Source organism: Mustela putorius, unplaced genomic scaffold (genome assembly GCF_011764305.1).
Source record: "Mustela putorius furo isolate JIRA1106 unplaced genomic scaffold, ASM1176430v1.1 tig00003869_pilon_pilon_pilon, whole genome shotgun sequence".
In the NCBI taxonomy this organism is placed as follows: domain Eukaryota; kingdom Metazoa; phylum Chordata; class Mammalia; order Carnivora; family Mustelidae; genus Mustela; species Mustela putorius.
Genome location: NW_025422021.1, coordinates 572,155 through 598,457, shown reverse-complemented (window position 1 = coordinate 598,457; position 26,303 = coordinate 572,155). Strand labels below are relative to the sequence as shown.

The 26,303-nt window shown below is 36.1% G+C and overlaps 1 protein-coding gene across 5 annotated transcripts in view; it reads right to left on the bottom strand.

Annotated features, from left to right (window-relative positions):
• Positions 1-26,303, bottom strand: part of PDE1A (phosphodiesterase 1A) — a 340,182-nt gene that overhangs the window by 50,955 nt on the left and 262,924 nt on the right. For all 5 annotated transcript variants that reach the window (XM_045066781.1, XM_045066782.1, XM_045066778.1 and 2 more), the window contains 5 exons: positions 20,761-20,943; positions 14,759-14,825; positions 11,272-11,388; positions 10,288-10,428; positions 1,559-1,659 (listed from right to left, as the gene is read on the bottom strand). In XM_045066781.1, the coding sequence (XP_044922716.1) occupies positions 1,559-1,659; positions 10,288-10,428; positions 11,272-11,388; positions 14,759-14,825; positions 20,761-20,943 (609 nt within the window). The remainder of the gene's footprint in view (positions 1-1,558; positions 1,660-10,287; positions 10,429-11,271; positions 11,389-14,758; positions 14,826-20,760; positions 20,944-26,303) is intronic.

Below are 26,303 nucleotides of genomic sequence, written 5' to 3'. Positions count from 1 at the left end.
TTTCTGTTCAGTTTTTCTATAAATCTAAAACTTCTCTAAGAAATAAAGTCTATTAATTAAAAAAAAAGAAAAAAATTAATTTTCCCTTAATAAGACTGGAGGGTTCTACAGTAATTCTAGAGCAATATCAGTCTCTCAACTTCCATCTCCATCTCAAGCAACTCTGACTAGTGAAAGACTTAGAGAGATGTCAGGGACCTATGTATAGAAAGTTGGATCACAATGGGTCCTAGACACATTTTGCCTCTCAGGCACTGAGATCTCTGCAACCAAAAAGAACAGAGAGAACCTTTCTTTTATGAAATGAATTATGTCTCCCTAAAATTCACATGTTGAAGTCCCTTGTACCTTAGAATGTGACTGTATTTGGAGAAAAGGCTTTTAAATAGGTAATTAAAGTTAAATAAGGTTATAAGTGTGTGCCTTAATCCAATATGGCTGATGTTCTTATAAGAAGAAGAAGAGATACCAGGAATTTGTACCCACACAGAAAGGGTCATGTGAAGACAGTGAGAAGGTGGCCATTTAAACCAAGCAGAGAGGCCTTTGCAGAAACCAAACCTGCTGACACTTCTTGGATTTCTAGACCTCAGAACTGTGAGAAAAATTCTGTTATTTAAACCACCCAATCTGTGATTTTGTGATAATAGCCCTAGCAGACAGGTATATCTCCACTCTGGAAATTTGATTCTAATAACTGTCATTTATTAGCACCATTAAAAACCTCATTTTCTAATTATTTTAAATTTAGCACTTCACACTAACCTGGAAATAAGGTTTTTTTGATTTTTTTCAAAAGCACAATTTTATTACTTTCACATACATAATGATACTAAGCTAATGCCTTAAATAACATGTTGCAAGATTCATGTCAGTCAGATGTCTGAATTGTGTGATACTTCAAAGTATTAATTCTGGGCAGAGAGAAATTATCTGACACATTTTTACATTATTTAAATTGCTAAATATGTTAGTAAATATTTATACAGTTTTCTTGATAAATAATTGAGAAAGTGTTTGTAACTTAAGGAATTTTGCTAAAATCCATTAAAACTACTTACTAGACATCTTCACTGTTTTTTAAAAATTTTATTAAAAATAAGAGATATGGTATCTTGCCATTTGCGATGACGTGGATGGAACTAGAGGGTATCATTCTTAGTGAAATAAGTCAAGCAGAGAAAGACAACTATCATATGATCTCCCTGATATGAGGAAGTGGAGATGCAACATGGGGGGTTAAGGGGGTAGGAGAAGAATAAATGAAACAAGATGGGATTGGGAGGGAGACAAACCATAAGTGACTCTTAATCTCACAAAACAAACTGAGGGTTGCTGGGGGGAGGAGGGTTGGGAGAAAGGGTGGGGTTATGGACATCGGGGAGGGTATGTGTTTTGGTGAGTGCTGTGAAGTGTGTAAACCTGGCAATTCACAGACCTTTACCCCTGGGGATAAAAATATATTATATGTTTATAAAAAATAAAAAACTTAAAAAATAAGAGATATGAAGAAAAATAAAGTTTTAAGTTAGAAAAGTTCATGCTTTATGTAACTTACCTTGTCTGAATATGAAAGTTGTTTGTGGTTCCTGTATGCTCGTAATCATGAATGGCAGCAGCAAAGACCATTGCTAAAATTTCCAGTTCAGTGAGCCAGTGCTGGTAAATTAAAAAAAGATACTATCATATTTACAAAGCAGAGGCCATGCTGTATTTCTACAAAAGAGATTTTCAGTGCAGTCAGTATAAGTAATCATACAAATACATTAAATTATTTTTATTGATTTTAAATCGATTTTTCCTTCCTTTCTCACATGCGTTGATTGTGCATTATGGATGGTTCATGAGGTCAATGATTGTTTCATGGCTTGTAGGTTCAAAATACAGACATTATAATGTTCCTTGCCAATCAGAAAAGGAGTACTTTTCCATCATTTAAAAGGTAAACCCTGTGTGGATTTTTGAATTCACAGATTTATGAATCTGGGCCCTCATGAAATCGGTTACAGTTTAATAATTCTTTTAGTTTAGTCATTTTTTCAAAAGATTTTATTTATTTATTTGACAGAGATCACAAGTAGGCAGAGAGGCAGGCAGAGAGAAAGGAGGAAGCAGGCTCCCTGCAGAGCACAGAGACCAATGCTGGGCTTGATCCCAGGACCCTGGGATCATGACCTGAGCCGAAGGCAGAGGCTTTAGCACACTGAGCCACCCAGGTACTCCTAGTTTAGTAATTTTTGACATTAGGGCCCATACACCATTAAAATATCTTTAGCTCAACTTTTGTAGAAGACCCTACTATGAGAAAATTTTTCACCTAAGAGTTGAAAATGTTCACTTTGCTCATTAAACTGAACTTTGCTTATATAGTTCACATTAAGATTCATAAGAGTTTTAAGAATTTACCAAATTTGCTCTGCATAACACATATATTCTGACTGTGCAATTAAACCTAATAATAAAAGATAGAGCAAGTGTTTTCATTTAAAATCCAGACCACCCACTTCATATACATTGATCTTTCTGTTATCAGGTGGATGGCTTAACAAAATTTCTCTGCTATTACAAGTTTACTAGGTAATTTGGTAGTTTATTCATCACTGAAATTTTGCATAACAGTTTTACTACACTCTCTATTATGACAACTATGGGCCACTACTTAAATTGAAAATAAATAAAATTAAGTAAAATTAAGTTCACTTTCCCCGGGGACAGAAGCCATACTTCAACTTCTCAGGAATCACATGTGGCAAGTAGTTACCATATGGAACAGTGCCGATGCAGTGTTTCCATCATCACAGAAAGTTCTGTTAGATAATGGTGCAAGTAGATGGAACTTGATTCTGGGAATGAAGGATCCCCATGACAAGGAGCTTATTCGTTAGTAGTCTCATTCCACACACTTGAAACAATTACATTGTACAAAAAAACAGAAAAATAGAAACTACATGCATACTTGATAAACAGTCACAGAAAAAGATACAATCGAAGGGCCGATAGAATGTCTATCTGGTGGCAGTGATCTTGGAAGAAGGATGCACAAAGTTTTGCACCTAATGCCATGGGAGAAACAGAGAGATTCTAAATAGAAAGAGCAGATGCAGAATGATACTGTCGAGACTGATATGGAAATCGAATTGCCCATAGTACAGTTGTGTTGGAGAGTCAAGTGGAATGAGAATGGAAAGAGAGTGCAGATTATGGGAAGAGTTGATAGAGTACTTTGATTAGAGCCGATGAATCTGGATTTTGTATAAGATGTAGGAGGGAGCCACTGTAGATCCATGAGTCCAAAACGAGATGTGACAACTATTGGATTTCATAATTGACAAAGACATGATCTTATAAATTTTTGCTCCTCTTCACATAATCTACCAATTACCAGTCTGGTAATTGGCACATAGTAGGAACTTAATATTTGTCTGCTGACTTGAATTTCATGAGTTTTGCATTCGGAGGAGGCAGTAAGGAGTTGTGGAAAGAGAATATGGATAATCAGACGATCCTGGTTTTAAATCTTTGTTGGCCATGAGGCAAATTAGTTATTTACCCTCTCAGCCACAGTTCCCATGAAAATAGAATTAATGATCATTCCCTGTGGAATTGTAAGAGAAGTTTTTAAGTTAATGTATTCACTGTGTCTTTTGCAAATCTTGTATAATAGTAAAATACAGAAAAAACGTCATTTTGCTGAACTTACTACCTTAAAAGCACTGTAGAAGGCATTGAGTCTGGAAAATAATTGTGAGCTAACATATCTTTAGTGATTGCAATTCAAGAATAAATGTCTCACAGCTGGATGACTGAAGCAGAAATGATTTTCAGACCAATGGGAGTTGATATAACTAGCTATTTTGTGTTTATGGGTGCATTTAATTGTGAGTCATTAAAAGGAAGAATGGCCTCTATTATAGCCTGAAGTGGGACTGAGCCTCCAATGTCCCCAGTGAGACTGTGGAATTAAACACCATGAAATGGAAAGCAATTGAAGTTAAACCAGGCTTTGTACCCCCAGAAACTCTCTGTTAATCCCCCTCCCTGCTTGTGCTCGCGGCTCAGACCTTTGGAGAATAACCCTGTCTGAGCCCACAGTGTTAAATAAATCTCCGTTCCTCCAAAAAAAAAAAACCAAAAAACAAAAAACAATTAAATTAAAAAAAATTGATCCAAGAAACGGGTCACCAATTTTCTTAACCATATCCTAATTTTTCTAAAGATCTTTTTTTATTTATGGGTAGAGGGGCAGAAGGAGAAGAGAATCTTAAACAGACTCCTCACTGAGTGTGGAGCCCAATGTAGGGCTTGATCCCAGGACCCTGAGGTCACAACCTGAGCCAAAACCATGAGTCGGACATTTAACAGACTGTGCCACCCAGGTGCCCCTTATGTATTTCCTATTGATCAACAGATTTAACTGTCATTTAAAAAAAGTGATATTTAATACCTACAATAATATAGAAAATGAAGCTGCAATTATAAAAAACATTAAATTAAGGCAGCAGAGATGGGTTTTAATTATAGATTATCTCATAAGCATTTAAAATTATCTTCCTAGCCGTTAAAATTGATTATACTTATTTCCTGTTTTTAGTCTCATTATTCTCTGCTTCCCATAAATAGTACTTCCTCCACGAATCCCTTTTATTTATTGCCACACTATGGCCCTAATAATTAAGTTTAAATGATAAAATATTGAACCCTCTCACTTAATTTAAAAGCACACCTATTTTGTATTAGTGAAAGTAGAATTTTGGGTGGATTTTTAGTTCCTTAGTTGTTCATTCATTTTACATTGGTGCCAAATGAGAATTCCAACACAGAAAGTGAATGCTTATATTCATTGATTTTGTAAGTGATTCATGAGAATATGCCAGAGAATGAGGCTGAGTCCCGTCACTCTTCCCAACTAGCACAGTGGTCAATACATAACCTACGTGCTTTTGGTTTCTCATGGGCAGATATAAAGGGTTAAAATGATGGGTCGTGAGCAGTGTAGACACTGTGTTTCATCTAAACCACAGTTTGCATTTTGCCTAGAGAAATGCCCAGGTAGACTAACTCTAAAATGAGCAGTCCCCAAATTATATCATAGGGAGATACTGACTGCCATCAATAGTTATTATAATGATATCAGAAAGAAAGGAAAAGGAATTAACATTGGTTGGACATTTTAGCTAGATGGTCTCTTTTGTATAACCATCCTACTTTCCACTTAGGAGGTAAATATTTTTATCTTTACTTGGCACGTGACAAAGCTGGATCTTAAAGAATTGAGTCAACCTGCCAAAGGTTGCATAGCTATCAAATGGCAGAGCAGGAATTCAACCCAAAATATGATTCCAAAGTTTCTGTTCCTTTCAGAGATCACAATATTCCTTTTATGGATGACTATAGCATTCATTACTTGAAGGAGGCAATACGCAGAATACATTTTTCCCAGGTTTTAGAGGCAGAATTTGCAACAACATGGATGGAACTAGAGCGTATCATGCTTAGCGAAATAAGTCAAGCAGAGAAAGACAACTATCATATGATCTCCCTGATATGAGGAAGTGGTGATGCAACATGGAGGCTTAAGTGGGTAGAAGAATAAATGAAACAAGATGGGATTGGGAGGGAGACAAACCATAAGTGACTCTTAATCTCACAACAAACTGAGGGTTGCTGGGGGGAGGGGGTTTTGGAGAAGGGGGTGGGATTATGGACATTGGGGAGGGTATGTGATTTGGTGAGTGCTGTGAAGTGTGTAAACCTGGTGATTCACAGACCTGTACCCCTGGGGATAAAAATATATGTTTATAAAAAATAAAAAATTAAAAAAAAAAAAAAAAAAAAAAAAGAATTTCTAAAGAGTTTAACTGGGTATATTGATGGGTAGAAAGAAGCTCTAAATAGAGCTTTAATACTTGTGATGTAAGTTTTCACATCTGAATTATTCAGTGTGTGTATGTTTATGTGTGAGAGAGAGAAAGTGAAAGTGTATGTGCATATTAAGGCTGGGAGGATTTTGGGTCAGAAAATCACACTGACCTATTAGTTCCTGTTGTGTCTAAAACAGCATAATTAACAACTTTCTTAGCTAAATTAAAGGGTTGGACACCTTTTTCTCTAACTTTGAATAGGATGACATAGTTTGCTATAACTTATCCAGTAGTAAAAAGTGTCATAATAATATTAATACATAATACACACAAAATAATACAATACATAATAAAAATAAATTGACATTATTGATATTAGGATGTGTGTTAATACTATTATGTTTCAGGAACTGGGTTAGGTGCTTTACATATATGGTATCTGTGCCTCTTCATTGTCATCCTACATGGTGGTATTATTAGCCACATATTAATGACAAGAAAACCAAGTGGGTGAGTGATCTAGGTCATGGTAGAGCAAGGTTTCAAACCTACGTCTGGTTGCCTTGAAAGCCTACACACTTTCTACTCTTCCAAACATTGTTGTCTGGGAAGCCACTTAAAAGAATAGTATTTCCACATAGTTGGTAGAATAGAGACATAGTGGCATATTTTTTGTAGAAAGACGGGAGAAAAACTGAGTCAATCCAGAGTATGGGAGGCTATTTCTGGGTGTGGTCAGGGGACTACAACTTCCAAAGCAAACAGACCTCATAGCATCGTTCCTTCTTCTACTCTTAATATTAGAACACAGGATCAGGAGCCCTTAGACACAAGTGTTCCCTTACAAAGGCCCTTGGAAGATTTCAAATTCAGAGAGACACTTGGAGGTGGCATTTGGTGAAGCAATTTTCTCTTCAGCCAATGGAATGAGCTACCACACACAACCGCTGCCTTGGCACAGGGCTACAAGTTAACTGCCAAAGGACAGAGAGGGACAGACAGAGGGTGTACTAGCATCAGCTCTCTTCTGCAGGGTCTCCTCCCAGGCTGAGGGTATCCTGTGTGACAGTAACAAACTGAAGGACAATAGCTTCATCAAGACCCCTTCAGTAACTAGTCCTCAGACCATTTTGCAGGTGGCAGGCTGCGCTAGTCACCTGACAGTTTGGGGCTGCCCAGAGTGCTCCAGAAATGTTACACAGATAAGACCATCCTGAAATGGCAGGGCATCAACTAAAACTAAAGCCAGTGACCCAGTCTTCCCCACATCAAATCCGAGGAGTTTCAGCTAAATCAATATTTCTATAATACATTTTTGTTGTTTCAAAGAACCAACATATTCATCTGTGTGAAAATTAATACTCGCCTACCGCTACTTTTTTCATCTGAAGAAAAGCTTGTTAAAATAACTCCCCTAAAGCTATCAAGCTGGCTGTGAAACCTAGTTTTCACAACATAGGCAGGCAATAAATCCGTAATTCATTTTGCCTTCCCTCTTACCGTCTATTATAAAGTTTCTCATTACTTCCTGTAGTTGAAATGTATTTTCCGCATCTCAGATAACAGTGACAGTCTTCCACTAGACTATTTTTGTAATGGCCAAACTAATGGATGAGTAAAGAGCCCACTGACACATTGTAGCTGAAGGATAAATTAATCAGAAACAATTTCTCCAATGAAACCTGCTAAAGTAGATCGAAGTTCTGTTTATGATTGGTAAGTTAAGAACTACGTGATCTTTACTAATGTCAAATTTCTAGGAGTCATGCCAGGCTAGGCCAGATTTCCCATCTTCCAAAGAAGTTGGAATGGCTTATTATATCCAGGAACAGGTCCTCCTCACAAGTCTAAGGGAAAAGTCACACCGTGGATTTGAATTTCTGTATTTACGTCATCCTTCATCTCTTCAATGTCACCTTCAGAAGAGAGGTTCTAAAGCTGAAATCAGAGACTTTTATTTGGCTCCCTTTATACTGATAGAAAAAAAAATTTACTTAAGCAGAAATATATTTTTAAATGATGAAATTTTGGTTACTTCCCAGCATAATATGGTATACATCTTCTCAATGAATTTAATAATTAAAGTAGATATTTGATTATACTGAAGTAGGCATTACTTTTCCATTCCATCTTGTTCTGAAGAAACTTAATCACTTCAGTTTCCATTTCAGAGAATCATTTAAATATTTCATTTTTTCAGCTAATTTTTTTTTTCAAATCCACAGAACTCAGGAAAGAGGACATGCCACACTTAAAATGAAAACCATCTCACTATCAGATTCAAGACCAAGGCCTTAGAGAACAAACAGCAAGAAGCTCCAACCAGGAAGATGCTGAAGTGACTTTTTCAAGGATAACAGCATTTGCTGCTGTCAGGAGGCAAAGAGCTCAAGAAACAGCTGTGACAGTGAAGTCTTATTAAAGCAAAGGAACTTTAAAAGAATTTCTCTGTGTGTGTGTGCACATGCTAGAAACAATTACAAGGAAGGTTACTTATACTACTTCCTAAAAGCTTATAATATCTTAAAGCCATGTCTTTGCATGCTTGATTTTCTACTGATTATTGTTACCTTCCACTTCCTCTTTCTACATGTCAAATCAGACTCCTGGAAAGAAGAGTGAGTAAGCTTCAACCTAGGACCAAGAAGTTTAGCCATGACTGCATTTGATCTCAGCCACTGGGTACATTTATACCATAAGTCTGTGATGTCCACATATATGAACTACTACAGGAAAACACAGGGTCTGATGTTGACAACACATACAGTTCAGCCTTCTACAAGGTCACAAGGAGGTCATGCTACTTCCTCAATTAAAAGTTTTTGAGATTTCTGCCTCCCCCAAATAGGACTTAACTCCAAAGCAGGTTATGTTGTAATTTTGTGGTAGAATGCAGATTTCTGTTGAATTGGCAGTCAGATTCCAAGAAAATTCTTTATTAAATAGAAGCCTTTATTAGAAGTTGAGCTCCCAGCCATTAGCCATTACCAACTTCCAGCTATGTGAGTGAACCACCATGGGTATCTTGTTCAATGATGTCCTCAGCTATGGTTGCTAGCTGATTTTAAGCCCATCATTCACCACAACTGAGAACCTGCTAGTTGGGACGCTCCTAACTAAAGACCTTGGAGAGCTACTGATAAGTTGTTGTTTTAAACTAGTAAGTTTTGGAGCAGTTTGTTTTGGAGCAACAGATAATCAAAACATGGGTTAGGAGTGGGATCTGAGCCCAAGGCATTGATGGATGTGCAACATTTTTGGAAGCAAAGAAAGATGAAGAAGAGGAGCAAACAATTTCTTCAATCATCATATGAGACAGTATTGGATGAACCATAGTGAATAGATTGTGTAGAGAAAAACACACTACAGTTTCTTGGGGAAAAATAAAATTAATATGAAAAATTTCTATATATAATAAAGTTGAAGAATCATGTAACTGTTCTAAGTTTTCAGGTTCTTCGGGACAACAATGTGGCTCTAGGGACTTTGCATGGAACCAGATTAGGAATAATCTCTGGTGTGGACAGATGAGATACTGAGGATCTCTGGGCCCCAAAGAGTATTAGTTACATAGACCTGAGTGTCAATGACCCAATAGAATGGGTATGTGACTTCTGAAGTCAAAATAGATAGGCAATGTATATTATGGGATTTGATGGAATATTCTACTTACATGCAATTTATGGCATTGCTTCAGCAGAGGCTGACACATCAGGAATCAAGAAGGTACCAAGATTTGGGCATCTCCTATGGTCTGTCTCCCTTTGAATCCACCTCAGTGTGGAATTTTTAGAAGAAAGAGTTGCTTCTTTCTTTTCACTTTCTGGGAGTCACTACAAACTCTGAGACATTACAGAAATTCCAGGCAGAGTCAGAATTCCTAACATCTACTCGTTGTTGTCCTGGATTGCATTGCTGAATCACTTATTTATTTATTCATTGATTCATTTAGATGCAAAGAAGAGGAAGGAGAATTTGGAAAAATTTACATAAATCATTTCCAAAGTCCCTATTAGGATTTGATTGTGATTATTAGTGCAAGTAAAAGAGAAAAATCCACAGAAGTCAGTTTGGGAGAACATGAGGGAAGAGCACGGTAATTAACTTTAATCCCAAGACTTTGTGTAGGTCGCTTTTTGTTTTTGCTTTTTGGTTGATTCCTATAGGGAAAAATTATAAACAAAAAATGTCCGGGAGTCCAAATTTCAGAAAATTTGCAATATATTTACATTTGCCTCTGGGTATATTTTTTCATGGAGTTAAAATATTTTTTGGAAAATGTATATTATGAGTAATTCATTAACCCTCAAAAATCCGAAAGATCATCACATCATATTCCTGTGGGTATTGAAGGGACAATGGCAATGTAGGAGGAAGGAATTTGGTGTTCCAAATTAACAAACTTCAGTTATAAAAACTTTCTTACCATGATACCTGTATGAAGCATTATGTAATGCACAGTTTGAGTGACATCAGCTGCATGAATCAAATTGTGATAAGGATTTTTGTATTTGCTGTAACCAACTTCTAAACCTTCTGCAAAGGAAATTAGGCAAGAAACAGGAATCTGCAAAAAGTAATAATCATGATTATATTTTGGCCAAAACAGTAGCACTAAATCAACATGAGCACAACAATGTTTGGGATGGGACACAATCGTGAGCCAGATGTGGGCAGTAGTTTTTTGAGGTTACATGTAGGCTGTTTTGAAAAACTATTTCATTAACCTGCTAGCTTTCAATCCTAAGAAAGATTGTAACCCCCAGGTACTTAACTAAGGTAGATGAAATAACAATCTTACCCATACTGTTGCCTTTAAATGTTTATATCTCCCAGAGTCAAGACAGAAGACTAGTTCTTAAAAGAGTAAAATTCCCAATTACAATTGGTGATGTCTAGTTTTTCTATCTGTAATACAAGGGATTAAAACAAATGACCTCCCAGTACCTTCTATCTAAGATTCCATGATTCCAGTGGTAATGATGAAAGGTATAGGTTGCAGAGTGCTCAGAAATCTGGATCAAATCTGCTGCTTAAATGGCTCTAAAATGAAATTAGTTAGAAGCCCTTTCATCTCGGGTTAAGAAAAGCTGCCAGGAAAGGTTCATTCTATGTTTTAGGAACACAGAAGATGATATTTGTTAAAAACATAGCTCGTAATCACGACATGATTTGATCTCTGGGTAATTCAGGGGGATGTTGGTGTCTTGTTGGAATGAGGCTACAGTGGCTCACAATGTCCGTGTGGATGTATGTCTGTGAGTCGTGGATAATGGCTGCATCATGTGGTGAACTTGTTCCACTAGAAATGTTATAAAATGCATTGATTAATGACTCGATGTTCTGCATTTTCATTCTTATTCAGATAACGAATTCTAAGAGCACTTCATTTTTGTTCCATGTTTCTGACCTTGAAACGATTGATAAGATCATATCTGGTAAACAGTTCATAAATCATAAACTTCAGACTGTGTTCTCCACTTGCTTCATTTAAGGCAAATACATCAAAAGACCATTTATCAACGTCCTGTAAAAAATGAAAAAAGGAGTAAATGCTTTAGATGACAATATCATTTAGTTGTTTCTTTCTGTGAAAAATTCTTGGAGAGATCAGGCATTGTAGATTTAGTAGGTCACATTTCTATTTAGAACATCAGACTATATTTTTTTCCAGTGTCTGGTATGACAGAGCCACTTAGTATCTATGGGTTCACAAAAATGAGGCCATAATGGGTAATATAAGTGTTAAAATCTTCCCCTTAATCCCAAAGTTATCAAGCTTGATGTAATAAACCTGATAACACTATAATAATGATCTTATTCTCAGTCTCTCTTCAAATTCATGCTATAAATCACTTGTCCAGAGGAGGTTTCATTTTAAGGTACGTGGGTGGTGTCAGGTTATGTGGTTATGTGGGTGGTGTCAATGGAGGAATAGGGGAAAATAACCCCAATTTCTCTTTCCCACCCACTACATTCTACCCGGCTTGAAATTCCACCGCAAGAGTCAATGCTTTGATTTAAAGCTTTGATATTTTATGTCTTCTTTTAAGCTTCAAATAACTTAGAAAGATAGAGTATATACTACCTTATTACTCACTCTAACCTTGGTTGATTCATTTACACTTGCCTCCAGGGACAGATGGGAAGGAAAAGGAAGTGAGTCTTTTGATAGAGGAGAAGGAGGAGGAAAGTAATTATAGCATTTCAGGCGATTCCCAAGGGAAGTGGTCAGGCCTATAGGGAGATACATACATACCCATGGAAAAAATCCACTAACAGTGGGAGAGAAGGCTACGAGAGCTATGCCAAACCATTCCAGCTACCTTGATTTTTTTTTTTTTAGATTTTTTTTCTTTTTTTTAATTTATCAGAGAGAGACGGGGAGAGAGTGAGCACAGGCAGACAGAATGGCAGGCAGAGGCGGAGGGAGAAGCAGGCTCCCCGCCAAGCAAGGAGCCCAATGTGGGACTCGATCCCAGGACGCTGGGATCATGACCTGAGCCGAAGGCAGCTGCTTAACCAACTGAGCCACCCAGGCGTCCCTACCTCATGATTTTTGATTTAAGTAATTGCAGGTTGAAAACTTGCAGAAGGGTTCACAAAAAGGGACTTGTAACAGGTGATATCAGTCCTATACACTAAAGAGGTTTTCATGTAGAGTGGGAGCTTCAATGCTAAATATAGCAATGAAATTTTGAAAATTTAAAGAAATACAACAGTCAGTTCTAACGATTATTAGAACTTCCTAGCAAAGTGTGTGCTTACATACACACAGCAAGTTTAGTATTGAATAGGGCAACCTTAAAACTGTGCCTTAATTTTGAATATGGGCTGGGATTATTTATAACTTCATTTAATACATTTTTAGAGAGGCTAACAATCTGTACTATAAAATGCTGAAACTAAACTGAGAATCTGATAAATAGTATTCAAACAATCTCTTAAAAATACTGCTTTTGTGTAAGCCTGACGACTCATAGACCTGTACCCCTGGGGCAAATAATACATTATATGTTAATAAAAATAATTAATAAAAAACAAATTAAAATACTTCTTTTGAAAAGAGTAATAACAGCTTCAAATGGTATTTTTAATCACTTGAAAACACCAGTGAGATGGTTTTTGATTTGCTTGTACGTCTTTGTTAAATTCCTTGTACTTGGTCCTGATTTGATCCCCAAACACTTGCTTTACAAACACTTCATAAATTTAAAATCTCTGAAGGTTGTGTGAGCAGGCATTTTAACATCAATAAAGCTCAAATGAGGCCAACAAATCTCTTATCAAATTCCAAAGCTAACACAAGAATTAGTTCAGATTGTTAGGAGGCTGCTATTTATAGGTCCTGTTCTGGTTTCACACTGAGTAAAAGGTTAGTTCTCCACTTTGGGGATTTTTGTCAACAATGATGATTTACACTTATAAAGTACTGCAAATGCTCACTTGAGGATAAATAAGACCAGAAGGTATCTCAGGAAGTAAGAACTATTTAACTAAAAATATTCTTTACTAGTGATATTTCCTCCCTCAACCTATTAGTTGATACATTTTTCTCAACTACATTTTAGAAGAGTGTTTACTTTCTCTCATACTAAAATATTGTGTTGGTTTCTAAGTAAATGTTATCAAAATAAAAAAATAAAAGTAAGTAATATTCTTGTTCACAGTTGATGAAACAAAAATCTCACATGATCTAAGGAGTAATTAATATCCTATAATGTGACATTTCACTTACATACCAGTCTTTTTTTATAGCTTTAGAAACATAAATATAAAAAAGTGTTCAGGAAAAACTATCTCTTTAAATTAATAAGATTAAAGTCTACTATGCAGCAAAGAAAAAACTGTAAAGGGGATGTGTAAAAGAAAATCAACAAAAGATATAATATAAATAGCAATATAAATTTAAACTAGAAAGGAGTTTAAAGTATCAGAAATAAAGCAACTCAGGATATTCTGTTGCCCATGTCTTTTAAATTCTTGGTGATACAGGAAAACCACCATGAAATTGTTAGAGGAGACAAAGTTGAATTTCTCTACCGAAATGAAATAATAGAAAGAAATAAGAGATGTTAAGTGATGAGCTTAGAATAGGAACAGAAATAGGAACAATGCTTTTGTATACACACACAGTAGAAACAAGTGAACCAAAAACTTTCACTACTTCAGAGTTTTGGCTCCAATTATTTCTAACATATTTAATACTGCATTTGGGCATCAGCCATAGGAAAAGCAGAGATAAGAGAGTTGAATTTTTTTGTTATTTTCTTTTAAAAAAATTTTTTCAATTTATTTATTTTCAGAAAAACAGTATTCATTATTTTTTCACCACACCCAGTGCTCCATGCAATCCGTGCCCTCTATAATACCCACCACCTGGTACCCCAACCTCCCACACCCCCCCCACTTCAAACCCCTCAGATTGTTTTTCAGAGTCCATAGTCTCTCATGATTTTTCTTCCTTAATTTTATCTTTTTATGTGTTCTCAGAAGTAATATTCTAAACAAATTTTTTTCATGTAAGTTTTGTCCTGGAACACCTTTTATTCAATGCACGAAACTTTCCCACAATATACATAACAAAATACATATATTCTGACAAGTCCTGGTGCCATCTCAAAATTGAATTCAAGATCCATCTAAACAAAGCATGAAGAAGGAAAAAAATCACATATCTGTGTGCACACACATGCATTGACTTAATGTAAATCAGTCCTCATTTAAGTCTACAATGAGCCATGATTTGGAACACATGACATGTGAATGGCTACAGTATTTTTCATGTACCAATACATAAGATGTAGCAAAGACCTATTCTCATTTTCTCCCAGCCATTGTAAGAAGATTTGAAAAAATGACTATTTGAAAATTTTAAATAATTGAAATTATTTCACCTTTAATGTTACTATGACAGCTTCTGGATATACCAAACCAACCATGTGATAAGACTTTCTGTACATCCTGAAAAAGAAAAACAAGTGTATATGTAAGACTCATTTATTCAAAGATTTTGAATATTTTTTTAAAATGTAAGGGAAAAGATTACTTTTGACATGTTCACCTTTTATCATTAGTTACTGGCTCTCTTTGTGGTAATAATGATTACTATGATCACCACTTATTGAGAACCTACAATGTGACATGGGTTAATACGAATTTGTCTACACACAAACACCCTACTAAGTCAATATGACTGACATCTTTTTCTTTGCTTCATCTTATTAAAAGAGACTGTCCTTCGTATGTGCAACAAACTTTCTGGCATGCCCATACGGATGAGAGAAGAATATTCTTGTTTTGCATCCATTTATGTGCCAAAATTTTAGATCAGGAAGCTGAATATCACTAAAATATTTCCTTTATGGATTTCTTTCTTTCTTCTATTTTTCTTATAAAATGGAAATTACAAGACAGAAAATGTAGTATCATCAGAATTTACATAGCTTCCTTTTTTTAAAGTTAGAAATTTTAGGGCAGAGCACATTGACAAAAACTGTTGAAGTTTGTTCAAATTGTCATGTAATAAAAATTAAGAAACATTATGTAGAACAAAGTTATTCCCATTTTTATAATAGCACCAATAAAAATATTTTTATCCATCAGTAACTTGCTATATTTTCTGATAGGTAACCAAAATGACATAAACCAAATCCATGAAACTCTTCCATTAGTTCAAGTGACAAGAAAATCAATGTGATACCCCAATGTGTAGGAATAGCATAGACTTCTATTCAGAATGGGCAAGTACAAGGTTCATCCCCAACATCCTGGGAAGAAACATGTAACTATGAATCATGTCCCTTCATTTTCATATTGTCAGTCCATTGGCAAGCTACATTCCTAGACTATACTGTTGTAACTTTTCCCAAAATGCCTGAACAAAGTAAAAATTTAATGATTATATCATTAATTTATGTGAGGGAGATTAATATAAGAAATAGCCACTTGGAAAATATTTTGCTATTTTATAAGACTACTACAGAAGACACTAACTTTTTTTTTTTTTTAAGATTTTTAAAATTTATTTATTTTAGGGAGAGAGAGAGTACAAGCATGAAGGCAGAGAAGGAGAGGGAGAGAGAATTTCAAGCTGACTCCACATGGAGTGCTGAGCCTGATGTAGGACTTGCTCTCACAACACTTAGATCATGACCTGAGCCAAAGCCAAGAGTCAGACACTTAACTGACTGAGCCCCCAGGTGCCCCTAGATACTAAGATTTTTGATTCAAGGTACCTTATGGATTTAAAAGCCACAAAATATATTTCTTAGTTTCTATGTAAAACCTCTCTTTTAAAGATAATAAATGCCAATAATTCATGTCTCTCTCTCTCTTTTTTTTAAATTTTTAATTTTATTTATTTTTAAAATTTTTTATTTTTTATAAACATATATTTTTATCCCCAGGGGTACAGGTCTGTGAATCGCCAGGTTTACACACTTCACAGCACTCACCAAAACACATACCCTCCCCAATGTCCATAACCCCACCCCCCTTTTCCCAACCCCCCTCCTCCCAGCAACCCTCAGTTTGTTTTGTGAGATTAAGAGTCACTTATGGTTTGTCTCCCTCCCAATCCCGTCTTGTTTCATTGATTCTTCTCCTACCCACTTAAGCCCCCATGTTGCATCACCACTTCCTCATTTCAGGGAGATCATATGATAGTTGTCTTTCTCTGTCTCTGCTTGATCTCTCTCTCTCTTTTTAAAAGATTTGTTTATTTGAGAAAGAGAGAATGCCAGTGAGGGTAGGGGTGGAGGGAGAAGGAGATAAGCAGGCTCCCCAATGAACAGGAAGCCTGAAGTGGGGCTCTATCCCAGGACCCTGAGATCATGACCTGAACTGAGGCTAAGAGACGGTCATTTAAATAACTGAGCCATCTAGGTGTCTCTCATGTTCCTCTTTTGACTTCTTAAAAGCTCAGAATTAAAATATTGCATTTATGTATACCTCTAGCCTACCTTCCTTAATAAAGTATTTCCCCATTTTATCACAGAGACCTTATTACTTTATTTCACTATTTCCATTTAATGTTTATTTTAAATGACCCAATAATTTTTGAATGTGGGTAATTGGTTATAATAAAAAATCATCCTTATTCTCTATCTCTCAGAAGATTTCAGAGCATTTTATAAATAAAAATACTTATATTAATTACTACATTGAGATAGGTATAATTATGGTAGTTTTGCAGGCAAGGAAAATAGTAATTGTACTATAACAGATCCAGAAAATAATTATTGTCAATAATGATATTTAGTTGTTTTGTGGGATTTTTTTTGGGGGGGGAGACAACAGTCTTTTCTATCTATTCTTCTAGTCTTTACTACTAAAAAATAGAGAGATGGGAAATAAAGGATGATGGATTAGGAAAATAAGGTCAATATAATAATAAGGAGTAAGAAATTTAAAAAAATTAAGTAACTTTCAATCCTTGTGATTTCACGTCACCAAAAGGCAGTAGGATACAGCAAAAAGAAGACATGCTTTAAGTAACAGACTAGCCTCTCACTAGCTATGTGACCTTTGGAAAGCTATATAATGTCACTCATCTGTAAAATGAGGATAATTATAAGTTTTTTGTGATGAGTAAATGAAATAAATGTCTAGCATAATATAATAAGTGCTCAATACAAGAGAGCCATTAGTATCATTGATGTTACTGTTCTCACTACTCTGCAGCCCATGCTGTTGCCTGCAATTCTTAGGTTCGGGGCTCCCAGGGCTCTGTCAGAGCTCTGGTGCTGATCTCTTAGAACTGGAATAGGCTTAAGGAGTGAATGTCAGGGTGCATTCTCATTACATGGAATATAAAGCAAGACCAAGAAGATTATCCTTCTGAGGAAATGGAGGAACTTCCCCATTATCTTTCTTAATCCTATAATTGGAAATAAAGTATTAGGACAAAAAAATAAGGATGACTGGAATCAGAATCTGTTTGTGGCAGACCGTAATACCGCTGCCTCACACTTGAGTAAATAACTGACATATTACAAGTTGCTGAAAAAGAACAATGAATTTCCTGGACGCCTGCAGGTGTTGAAAGTCCAGCTGGAAATACGGTAGATTATTTTTGGAAGCTTTTACTACAGTTGCAATGTGTAATTCAAGAACTCAAAAAAACTCCACGAAAACTAAAAACTGTCTTATGTCAGATGTTGTGTTAGGTAAGAGCTCAGAGCGAACAAGAAAAAGACAGGCACTGCTTTTATGAGGCTTACTGAGCAGTGAAGGGGGCAATAAATAAAAAAACACATGATTACAAGCAGCACTCTGTGCTGTGAGGTAAACCACTGGTCAGGGCAGACAAAGTGATGAACGGTGTGCACAGCGATCAGGGAAGGCGTCTGGAAAGACAGGAAGGGCCAGCCAGGAGCAGGGGCAGGGAAAATCATTTTTGGTAGAGGGAATAACAGGATTATGGTTCCAAGGGAAGAAAGGGTTAGGGATGTGCGTTGAAATTAGAGCAATATAGAAATTCAGTCAAAAATGAAGGTAGCACTTGATGAGACAAGAAAGTTAAAAAGTGCTGAACCCTGCAAAACCATGATACAGAAATCACCCTTAATACCAAGTGAAATGGAAAACCATCAAGAGATTTTAAGCTTAGGAGTGACAGGGACTAATTTATATTTTAAAATGTCCCTGTAGAATGACTTGTTTGGAGAGGGCAGTTGAGGAAGTGAGGACCCAACTGGAAAGCTACGGTCCTGTTTCTGATGGCAGATGACAGAGCTGGGGACTAGGGTTTCAGGAGGGGAGATGGCGAAGTGAGCAGATGGGAAAGTGCAACTGGGTAATGGAATTGCAAGGACCTGTGGAGGCATGGAGTCTTGGGAGGGGAGACTTGAGAGAATACTCAGGAAGGCTTTCTAATTTTCAAAATGGATGACAATTATCTTTGAAAATTCAAGATAAACATAGGTTCCTATTTTATGCACCAACTAATGGGGATTTCATTTCCGTATGTTTGTAACATACTGATTTCTTCAAGACTGTTTGACAGTTAAGTATATTTGATATTTCTATAGGTCATTAAGTAAAATGTTTTATGTAGCATATGAAAAAAATGAACACTTAGCATACCAATAAATTTTTACGGAAATCTTAATCTTTCACAGGATAGAAATAGAAATTTACTCCCAAAGTTTGCCTTCTTTTCAGTTTGCCAAGTTCTACAATATTTTCTTGAAAAAGACAAAATATATATTCTTTCAGCAAATCACAAATATTCCCTTTTACCTGTGATTCTCTCACTGACTTTCTGAACTATTATTGAGATATTTTTGATTTGGTGTTAATGAAAATCAGTAAATGTCATACATTTTCCTAAATTGTTTTAAAGTTATGGTTATACCATTATAGATAATCTTTCTCTCCAGCCCTGCTTCCCTGTTGCAGATTTCTGGTCCCACCTGGCAGAGTTGGGACCATTTTATATACCTTATAAGGGGGTGTGGTTATCACTTTACCACACTAATAAAATTGTTTCTTATGAGGATTCTTTTTTCAAAGCCAATTAAATATGGCTAATAAAATACTCAAAATAATTTAAATAATCACCAAGTGGTGGTTATTGTGGATAATAGAGGCACAAAGCAAGAACTTCAAGCTTTATGTGTTGTAGTTATATTTTTAAATGGCATCGAATACTTCTTATTATACATTCTCATTTACATTTTGGGAACCCAAATGTGTTTCCTATTTTTCTTTTAACAGGAAAATTAAAGTGTATAATGTTCATTAGAAATAATAACTAGAGATGTCAGAAGATGAAAAATGATGTGGTCTCTCTAAAATTTAAGTATATTGACCAAAAAATTCTCTCTTCAATTTTATTAGTTTAAAAATGTTTCATCTTTTTATATATATAACTTAATAAAAAGTAATTGTTTTTTAATCTAAGGGATTTCTAATAACTAGTTTTCAGAATTGTCAGATGTCATCTTTATTTCAAGTAATTTCTTTAGCTTTAATTCTGGAACATCTTGTTTCCTAGACAGAAAAATAGACTATACTCTTAAGGGCTAGACAAATACAAAATTAGGCCACATTAGCATGAATTTCACATGAGAAACTACAGTGATTTGATTTGGTGCTTCTAGGGGCCATCAAGTATTCCTTGCTTTAGTGACAGAAATGTCAAAGAACTCTACAAAAGCTACATAAGGAGCTTTTCTCCCATGATGCAGAGGATGGTCTTTTTGACTTAATGCAGAGAAAGTCTTATTTGATTTTATTATGAAGTATAGAATTTGTTTTATGAAAAGTTACATTTTATTCCAGTAAAATTAGTTGTGTAATGTATGAATGTGATGCATGAATGTGGTATAATTTAATAAATAATAGGTGTGGTATAATTTATACAAATATATACAAACAATGTATGAATGTGGTATAATTTAATAAATTAATAAAGTTACTCGCAAAGCTACATTTGAGGTACACTAGACATTCAAAAGTCTGCTTTTAGTCTTTTCTTTTTAAAAAATATTTAATTTATTTATTTGTAAGAGAGAGAGAGCACACAAGCAGGGGGAAGAGGAGAGGGAGAGGGAGAAGCAAACTGCCTACTAAGCAGGGAGCCCGACATGGGGCTCGATCCCAGGACCCCAGGATCATGACCTGAGCTGAAAGCAGACACTTAACTGACTGAACCACCCAGGCACCCCAGTCTTTATGTCAATTTAAAAGGAATTAAAGTAATAAACCCAGGACAAAACAGTTTTGTTAAGGCAAATTCATAATGAAGTTCTAAATTTGCTCATTCTGGGTATACTTACAATTGCAGTGTTCCTCAATAAGTAAAATGTTTGGCTCATATAACTTTGTGATGATAAGTATATCTCCTACCTTCCAAATTTTATTATCTTGAAATACTAACAATTTTACTTACCTCTCCACAAAAATTCCAGCTTGAACAGCATGCACAATGCTTCGAAATTTTGGCTTTTCCTCAGATTTCTTTTTCATCATCCCCATTTTCCGTGTGAAGGTGGATGCCAGCCAGTCCCGTACTTCTGATGGGACCGAATCTGTCTGAATGTCACTGAGTTCATCTTCAGTATCCAGCAGTCTTCTACAAAAATTTATACCGATTAAACTTTAGGAAAAAGTGAAGAAAAACCTAACAATAAACAAACATTGCAATGGGATTGAAAATATAGCAAATCACTCTCTGATCATCCCTTAGTATGAGCTACTTAAAAAAAATAATAATTGGATTAACATTTGAAAAGCTCTGAATTTCTCAAATTGATCATCTTCTGAAGGCCAACACTAATGGAGTTGAGCATTTGCAGCTTTCCAAATGAGATACTGTCATACCCGTCTGGAGACACCAATTCATATACTATTCTAGTCATGAAGAGAACTAAAATAGAGAAGAGAGTTCATAAAAAGATGTCTGTTATTAAACGAGGCAACTGGACTGGAAAGAAAACAAGGAGTAGAAGTTATCAAAGTCGTCTTATATTTGCTAGTCATGCATGTATACAATGCAGCTAGCACAGGCTGCTTGCATACGGCCTTGGAGTCTACAGGTCATTCACATGTGTTATTTCATTTGAATGCTATCTCTAAATTGTAGGAAAATAAGACATCAAGTACTCTAACATTCATTATGAGATCAAGATCATAGATTAAAAAGAGAAGAAAAAAAGATAAACAGATTATTTCAAAAACTCATTTTAGATAACAGGGCCAGTGGAAGTGGAAGAGTTAAGGGCAATTTGCCCAAGTTAAGGGCAGATGCTGTCTTGAGGGTGGACATCAGTTGGCCAAGGAAATGAAATACATCAGTGGGGAAGTGAACAGGAAGTGAAACAACTGCACTGTCCTATCTTCTAGAAGCTCCAGATAGACCACACTGCCCGGACGGGTGGGTGTAGTACCTATGTTGAGGCTGGTCAGCTCCAGTGATCCAGAACTTCCTAAAGGTCTGAACTGGGAAGACCGTGTGAAAGCCTCCCCACAAACGACAAAAACATTCCACAGAGCAATTGAGCTTTGCCTCCAGGAAGAGCACAGGCCACTTCTGTCTGTCACTTGACTTTGTTAATTCCATGTTAGTGCACCAGTTTAATAATTCAGAGCTAATTTTAGCACGCTTTGGTTTTGGCTTTGGGGTTCCATTTGCCCCAAGTAAATCTCTTTGTGTAGGGTGAATCCCAAGGATCATAAGCTGATGGAAGGAAGACAGAATGATACTGCATGCTAAAGCCTCCAGAACAAGTCACACCATCTTGAGTGGGCAGGGACCAAGAAAAGGGCAAAAAAGGTAGAAAGCCCATCCACAGCACCCAATACTACCAAGAACAGTCTCAAAACATTATATGATGACCTCTATGTGGGGCTCTTTTCTAGAAACATTTAGAGCACAGCCAATTGCCGATATTTACAAATGTGTTATGAAATGCCTTATGACACAATATATACAACTTCAGTGCTGGAGTTACAAAACTACAAGTATACATATAAAGATACAAGAGCCTTGCATAATTGTAAGTTAATACTGATTAATACTTTCTTTGTATCTTTTTTAACTTTCTTTCGGAACTTACGTTTGGGTGGTTTTGATTTATGCTTAATACACTGACATTGGAACGCAAGGCAAAATATGTTTTTAGCATTTTGTCCATATTAAATCGGATTGTTTAGCCCACTGCATCAAGACACTACACTATATGGTCTGAAAATACAGGGCTTATGCCCTTTCTATTACTTCTTCTAGTGATCAAATAAAAACACAGAACAGGACAGGTGGAATGGGAACCAATGTGGTATAATCCTGGGATGTCACGGAGCTCCAAGAATTCTCCTGCTGCCTTGTTTTATCAGCTACTCCAAGTAGAATGACAGGCATACATTGTGTTGGTGGTCAATTAATGTTGATATCTTTAAGGCTGTATGTTCTAAATTCATAAGTCATCTAAGACATATCATCAACAAAATAAGCATATGGAAATGATCTGTCAAATACAGATATGAGACTTAATGCACATTACCTTCCATAAGGTGAGTGGGCCTCATCCTATTAATTAAAGGCCTTAAGAGATAAAACAGAGATTCCCTTAAGAGGAAGGAAGTCTACCTTCAGACTGCTTTCAGACTAAAGATTGTTAATATTTACTCCTGCCAGAATTTCCAGCCAGAGGCAGCCTGTTCTGAAGATTTCCATCTTCCTAGTCCCCATAATCACATGAACGAATTCCTTGAAATTAATTTCAATCTCTCTCTCTCTCCCCTCTCATCCTCCTCTTTCTAATAATATAAAGGCTAAGGATATATAGATATAGATATATAGAAATAGATGTAGATAGATACAGATATAGATATATAAATATAGATATATAGAGATATATGCTATATATGTAATATATATACATAAAGACTAAGGAAGAATATTTCTATCATTCATGAACATTATGTGGTAACTATCAACTTGGATTATAAATCTGATAGATGACAAAGGCACAACTCTGCATTATATTAATTTTCACTTAATAGAGCACATCACTTATCCTTTTGGTTGTGAAATATAAAAAGCATTTGCAGGGCACTAAAATGTCTTTTTAGCAATTATGGATATAATACCAAACTATCATTTCATGTATTAATAGCTCTTTTTTAAAAATTGCTGAATCATAATTTATTGTGTGGATATCCAGTTTGCTTATACACTCAGCCATGGTCATCTTATTTGCTTCTAAGTTTTGACAATTACAAAAAGGCTGTTACAAATAGTTGTATGCAGACTTTTTCAGACTTTCATTTGTGTAAATGCCAAGGACCACAATGGTTGGATTGCATAGTAAGAGTATGTTTTTTTTTTTAAGATTTTTTTTTTTTTAAATTTGACACACAGAGAGAGAGAGAGAGATCACAAGGAGGAAGAGAGGTAGGAAGAGGGAGAGGGAAGCAGGCTCTCTGAGGAGCAGAGAGCCCGATGTGGGGCTTGATCCCAGGACTCTGGGATCATGACCTGAGCCAAAGCCAGAGGCTTAACCCACTGAGCCACCCAGGTGCTCCAGTATGTTTTGTTTTTTAAAGAAACTTCCAAACTGTCTCCCAAGGTGGCTGTACCATTTTGCACTTCTACCACCAATGAATGAGAGAGAGGCCAAGCCACCATCATCTCTCTCCTGGCCTGCAGTAGCCTTCTACCGGTCTCCCAGTTCTTGTCCTGAACCCCTTCAGTCTCTTCCTTCTGCAGCCAGATTGCCTCTTTTAAAGTATGAGTCAGACCTTGTCAATGCCTAATTCATTAAGTCCTATGTAGCTCATCACAAGCCCCATCTCTACTTTCATCTCTTAACTCGTTTCCCCTTATATATTTTGTTCCAGCAGTGCTGACCTCCTTGCTGTGCTCAATGCTCCCGGGCTTGCTTCTGCTCCAGGGTCTCTGCACTTGCTGTTGGCTTTGCTTAGACTCTCTTACCCTATTTGGCGGGGGGTGGGGGTGGGGGGGAGGTATTTTCTCACTGTATTCAGGGAAAGAAGGCTTCCCTGTTCCCTCACACCAACTCAACCAGCAGACATCTCTATTCTGTCTTTTAGTCCTACTACCGACTTCTTAGCACTTACCATTACTTGATATCATGTAGTATGTTTCCTGGTTCTATGTTTCATCCACTAAACCATAAAGACTTTGGGAGCAGAGAGTTGGTCTCTTTTTGAGTATTGTTGTATCACCAGCACCCACAACAGTGCATGGCACAGAGCAGGAGATGAACATGTATCTACTATATGTCTAGGAAAGATCTAGAGGTATTTACACTAAACTTGCAAGTGATTACTTTTGAGGAGTAGAGTTAGGATGGGGATGATGGAAGAGACTTTAGAGTCCTATATTATTTGACTGATAATAAGCAGCAGTAACCTGGGAGTGAATTCACTATTGTCAATCATTCCCTTCATTGCCTTTAGGATAATTTGCCTTTGAATAACCCCTTTACAATTCTTTGAAGTAAATTGCAGGGCAACATGAACATCTGGTGTGGAAAAGACATTAAACATTTTTTATGGAATATTTAATTGTAGGCACAGTAGAAAGAAATTTTAAAGATTGTACACATCGTTTGCATGCCTTTAGCCCAGGAAGTCAGTATTTCTGTTAAATACTAACTCTTTTAGACTCAGTTCTCTAGTAGAGTTAGTAGGACATTCCTAAGGAAGCTATAAATAGTTGTAGCAGATTTACTAAGATAATTATTTTCCAGTTTGGAGAAAAGAAACTTGAAAGACATGTGAGTAAAAACCTAAATATAAACAAATTTTTAAAAAACCAACACACCTAATGGCACATATTTTTCCCGACTTCTCTATGTCTCTCTCTTCTCCCTTTTATTCTCCCTTTCCCTGGCACCTGCCTTATACTCTCTGTCTTCCTGCCTCTGAGTACTACAAGGACTCTTCGGATTTCATTGGATCATGCTACATAGGGCAGAAGCAGAACTATAATATAATATGGAATAATAATCCCGACTTTTGCTAGAGAATTATAAACAGTTTTCCTATACATCTATTTGAGACATGTGAAAATATCTGAATATTTACAGAAGATTATGTCACAGGGAAAACATGTAAGACTATGTTGTCCCCTCATTTCATTTTTGAAATAAATTTGTGCAAGTAGGTTTGATAAAATAGGATCTCAAATACTGTAATTAATTTTACTTTCAAAATATCCAATAGCTCAATTACTCTTCATACTAATGTTAGATGGCAGAGTAAGCATAATTGCTTATATCATGAGTGCTCTTGAAAAATCAAAACTTTGTCTTTAAGAATCTTAGAACATGAAATATAGTCACCGGTGCATCTTCCTTAGGAATTCTTAAAATGCACTGTATAGAAAGTAAATGATAAGGAGTGTATGTGTAAAATGTTATCACTGTTGACCTCTGAGAAATCCTTCCTCTGATATAATGTTTTCTTTCTTTCTTTCTTTCTTTCTAGTCCTAAGAGGGTCAATAAAGCTGAAAGTTAAGTGTCTCTAAACATGAGCTAAGGGTAGATGGGGGGCCGGGGAGCTGTGAAAACTGACCCCCCGTCCATTCAGTGCTCAACTGATTCTTGGAAGCTATTTATACCCCAAATTTTCTCTTGAAATGAGATGACACAACTCCCAAAGGGCTTATATTTTGAACTAGAAAATTTTTAGGGGAAGGGAATAAAGAAGGAGGCGGCCACGGAAGGAGAGGTCATGAGATTTTGACTTTTACAATTATAACAGTGAAAATATTTCTGTCCACAGTAGACTCTTAGAAAATGGTTATACCAGTGTACCCACCACAGTTATTTCCAGGCAACTGGTGCCCACATTTACACCTACTGAGTGTTAAGATTCAAGTGCCGGTTGCAATTAGAAACTGGCTTCTTAGGTTTGAAATTTTCTTTTTCCTGCTTTACTCTTCCTATAAAGGATACATTTCAATA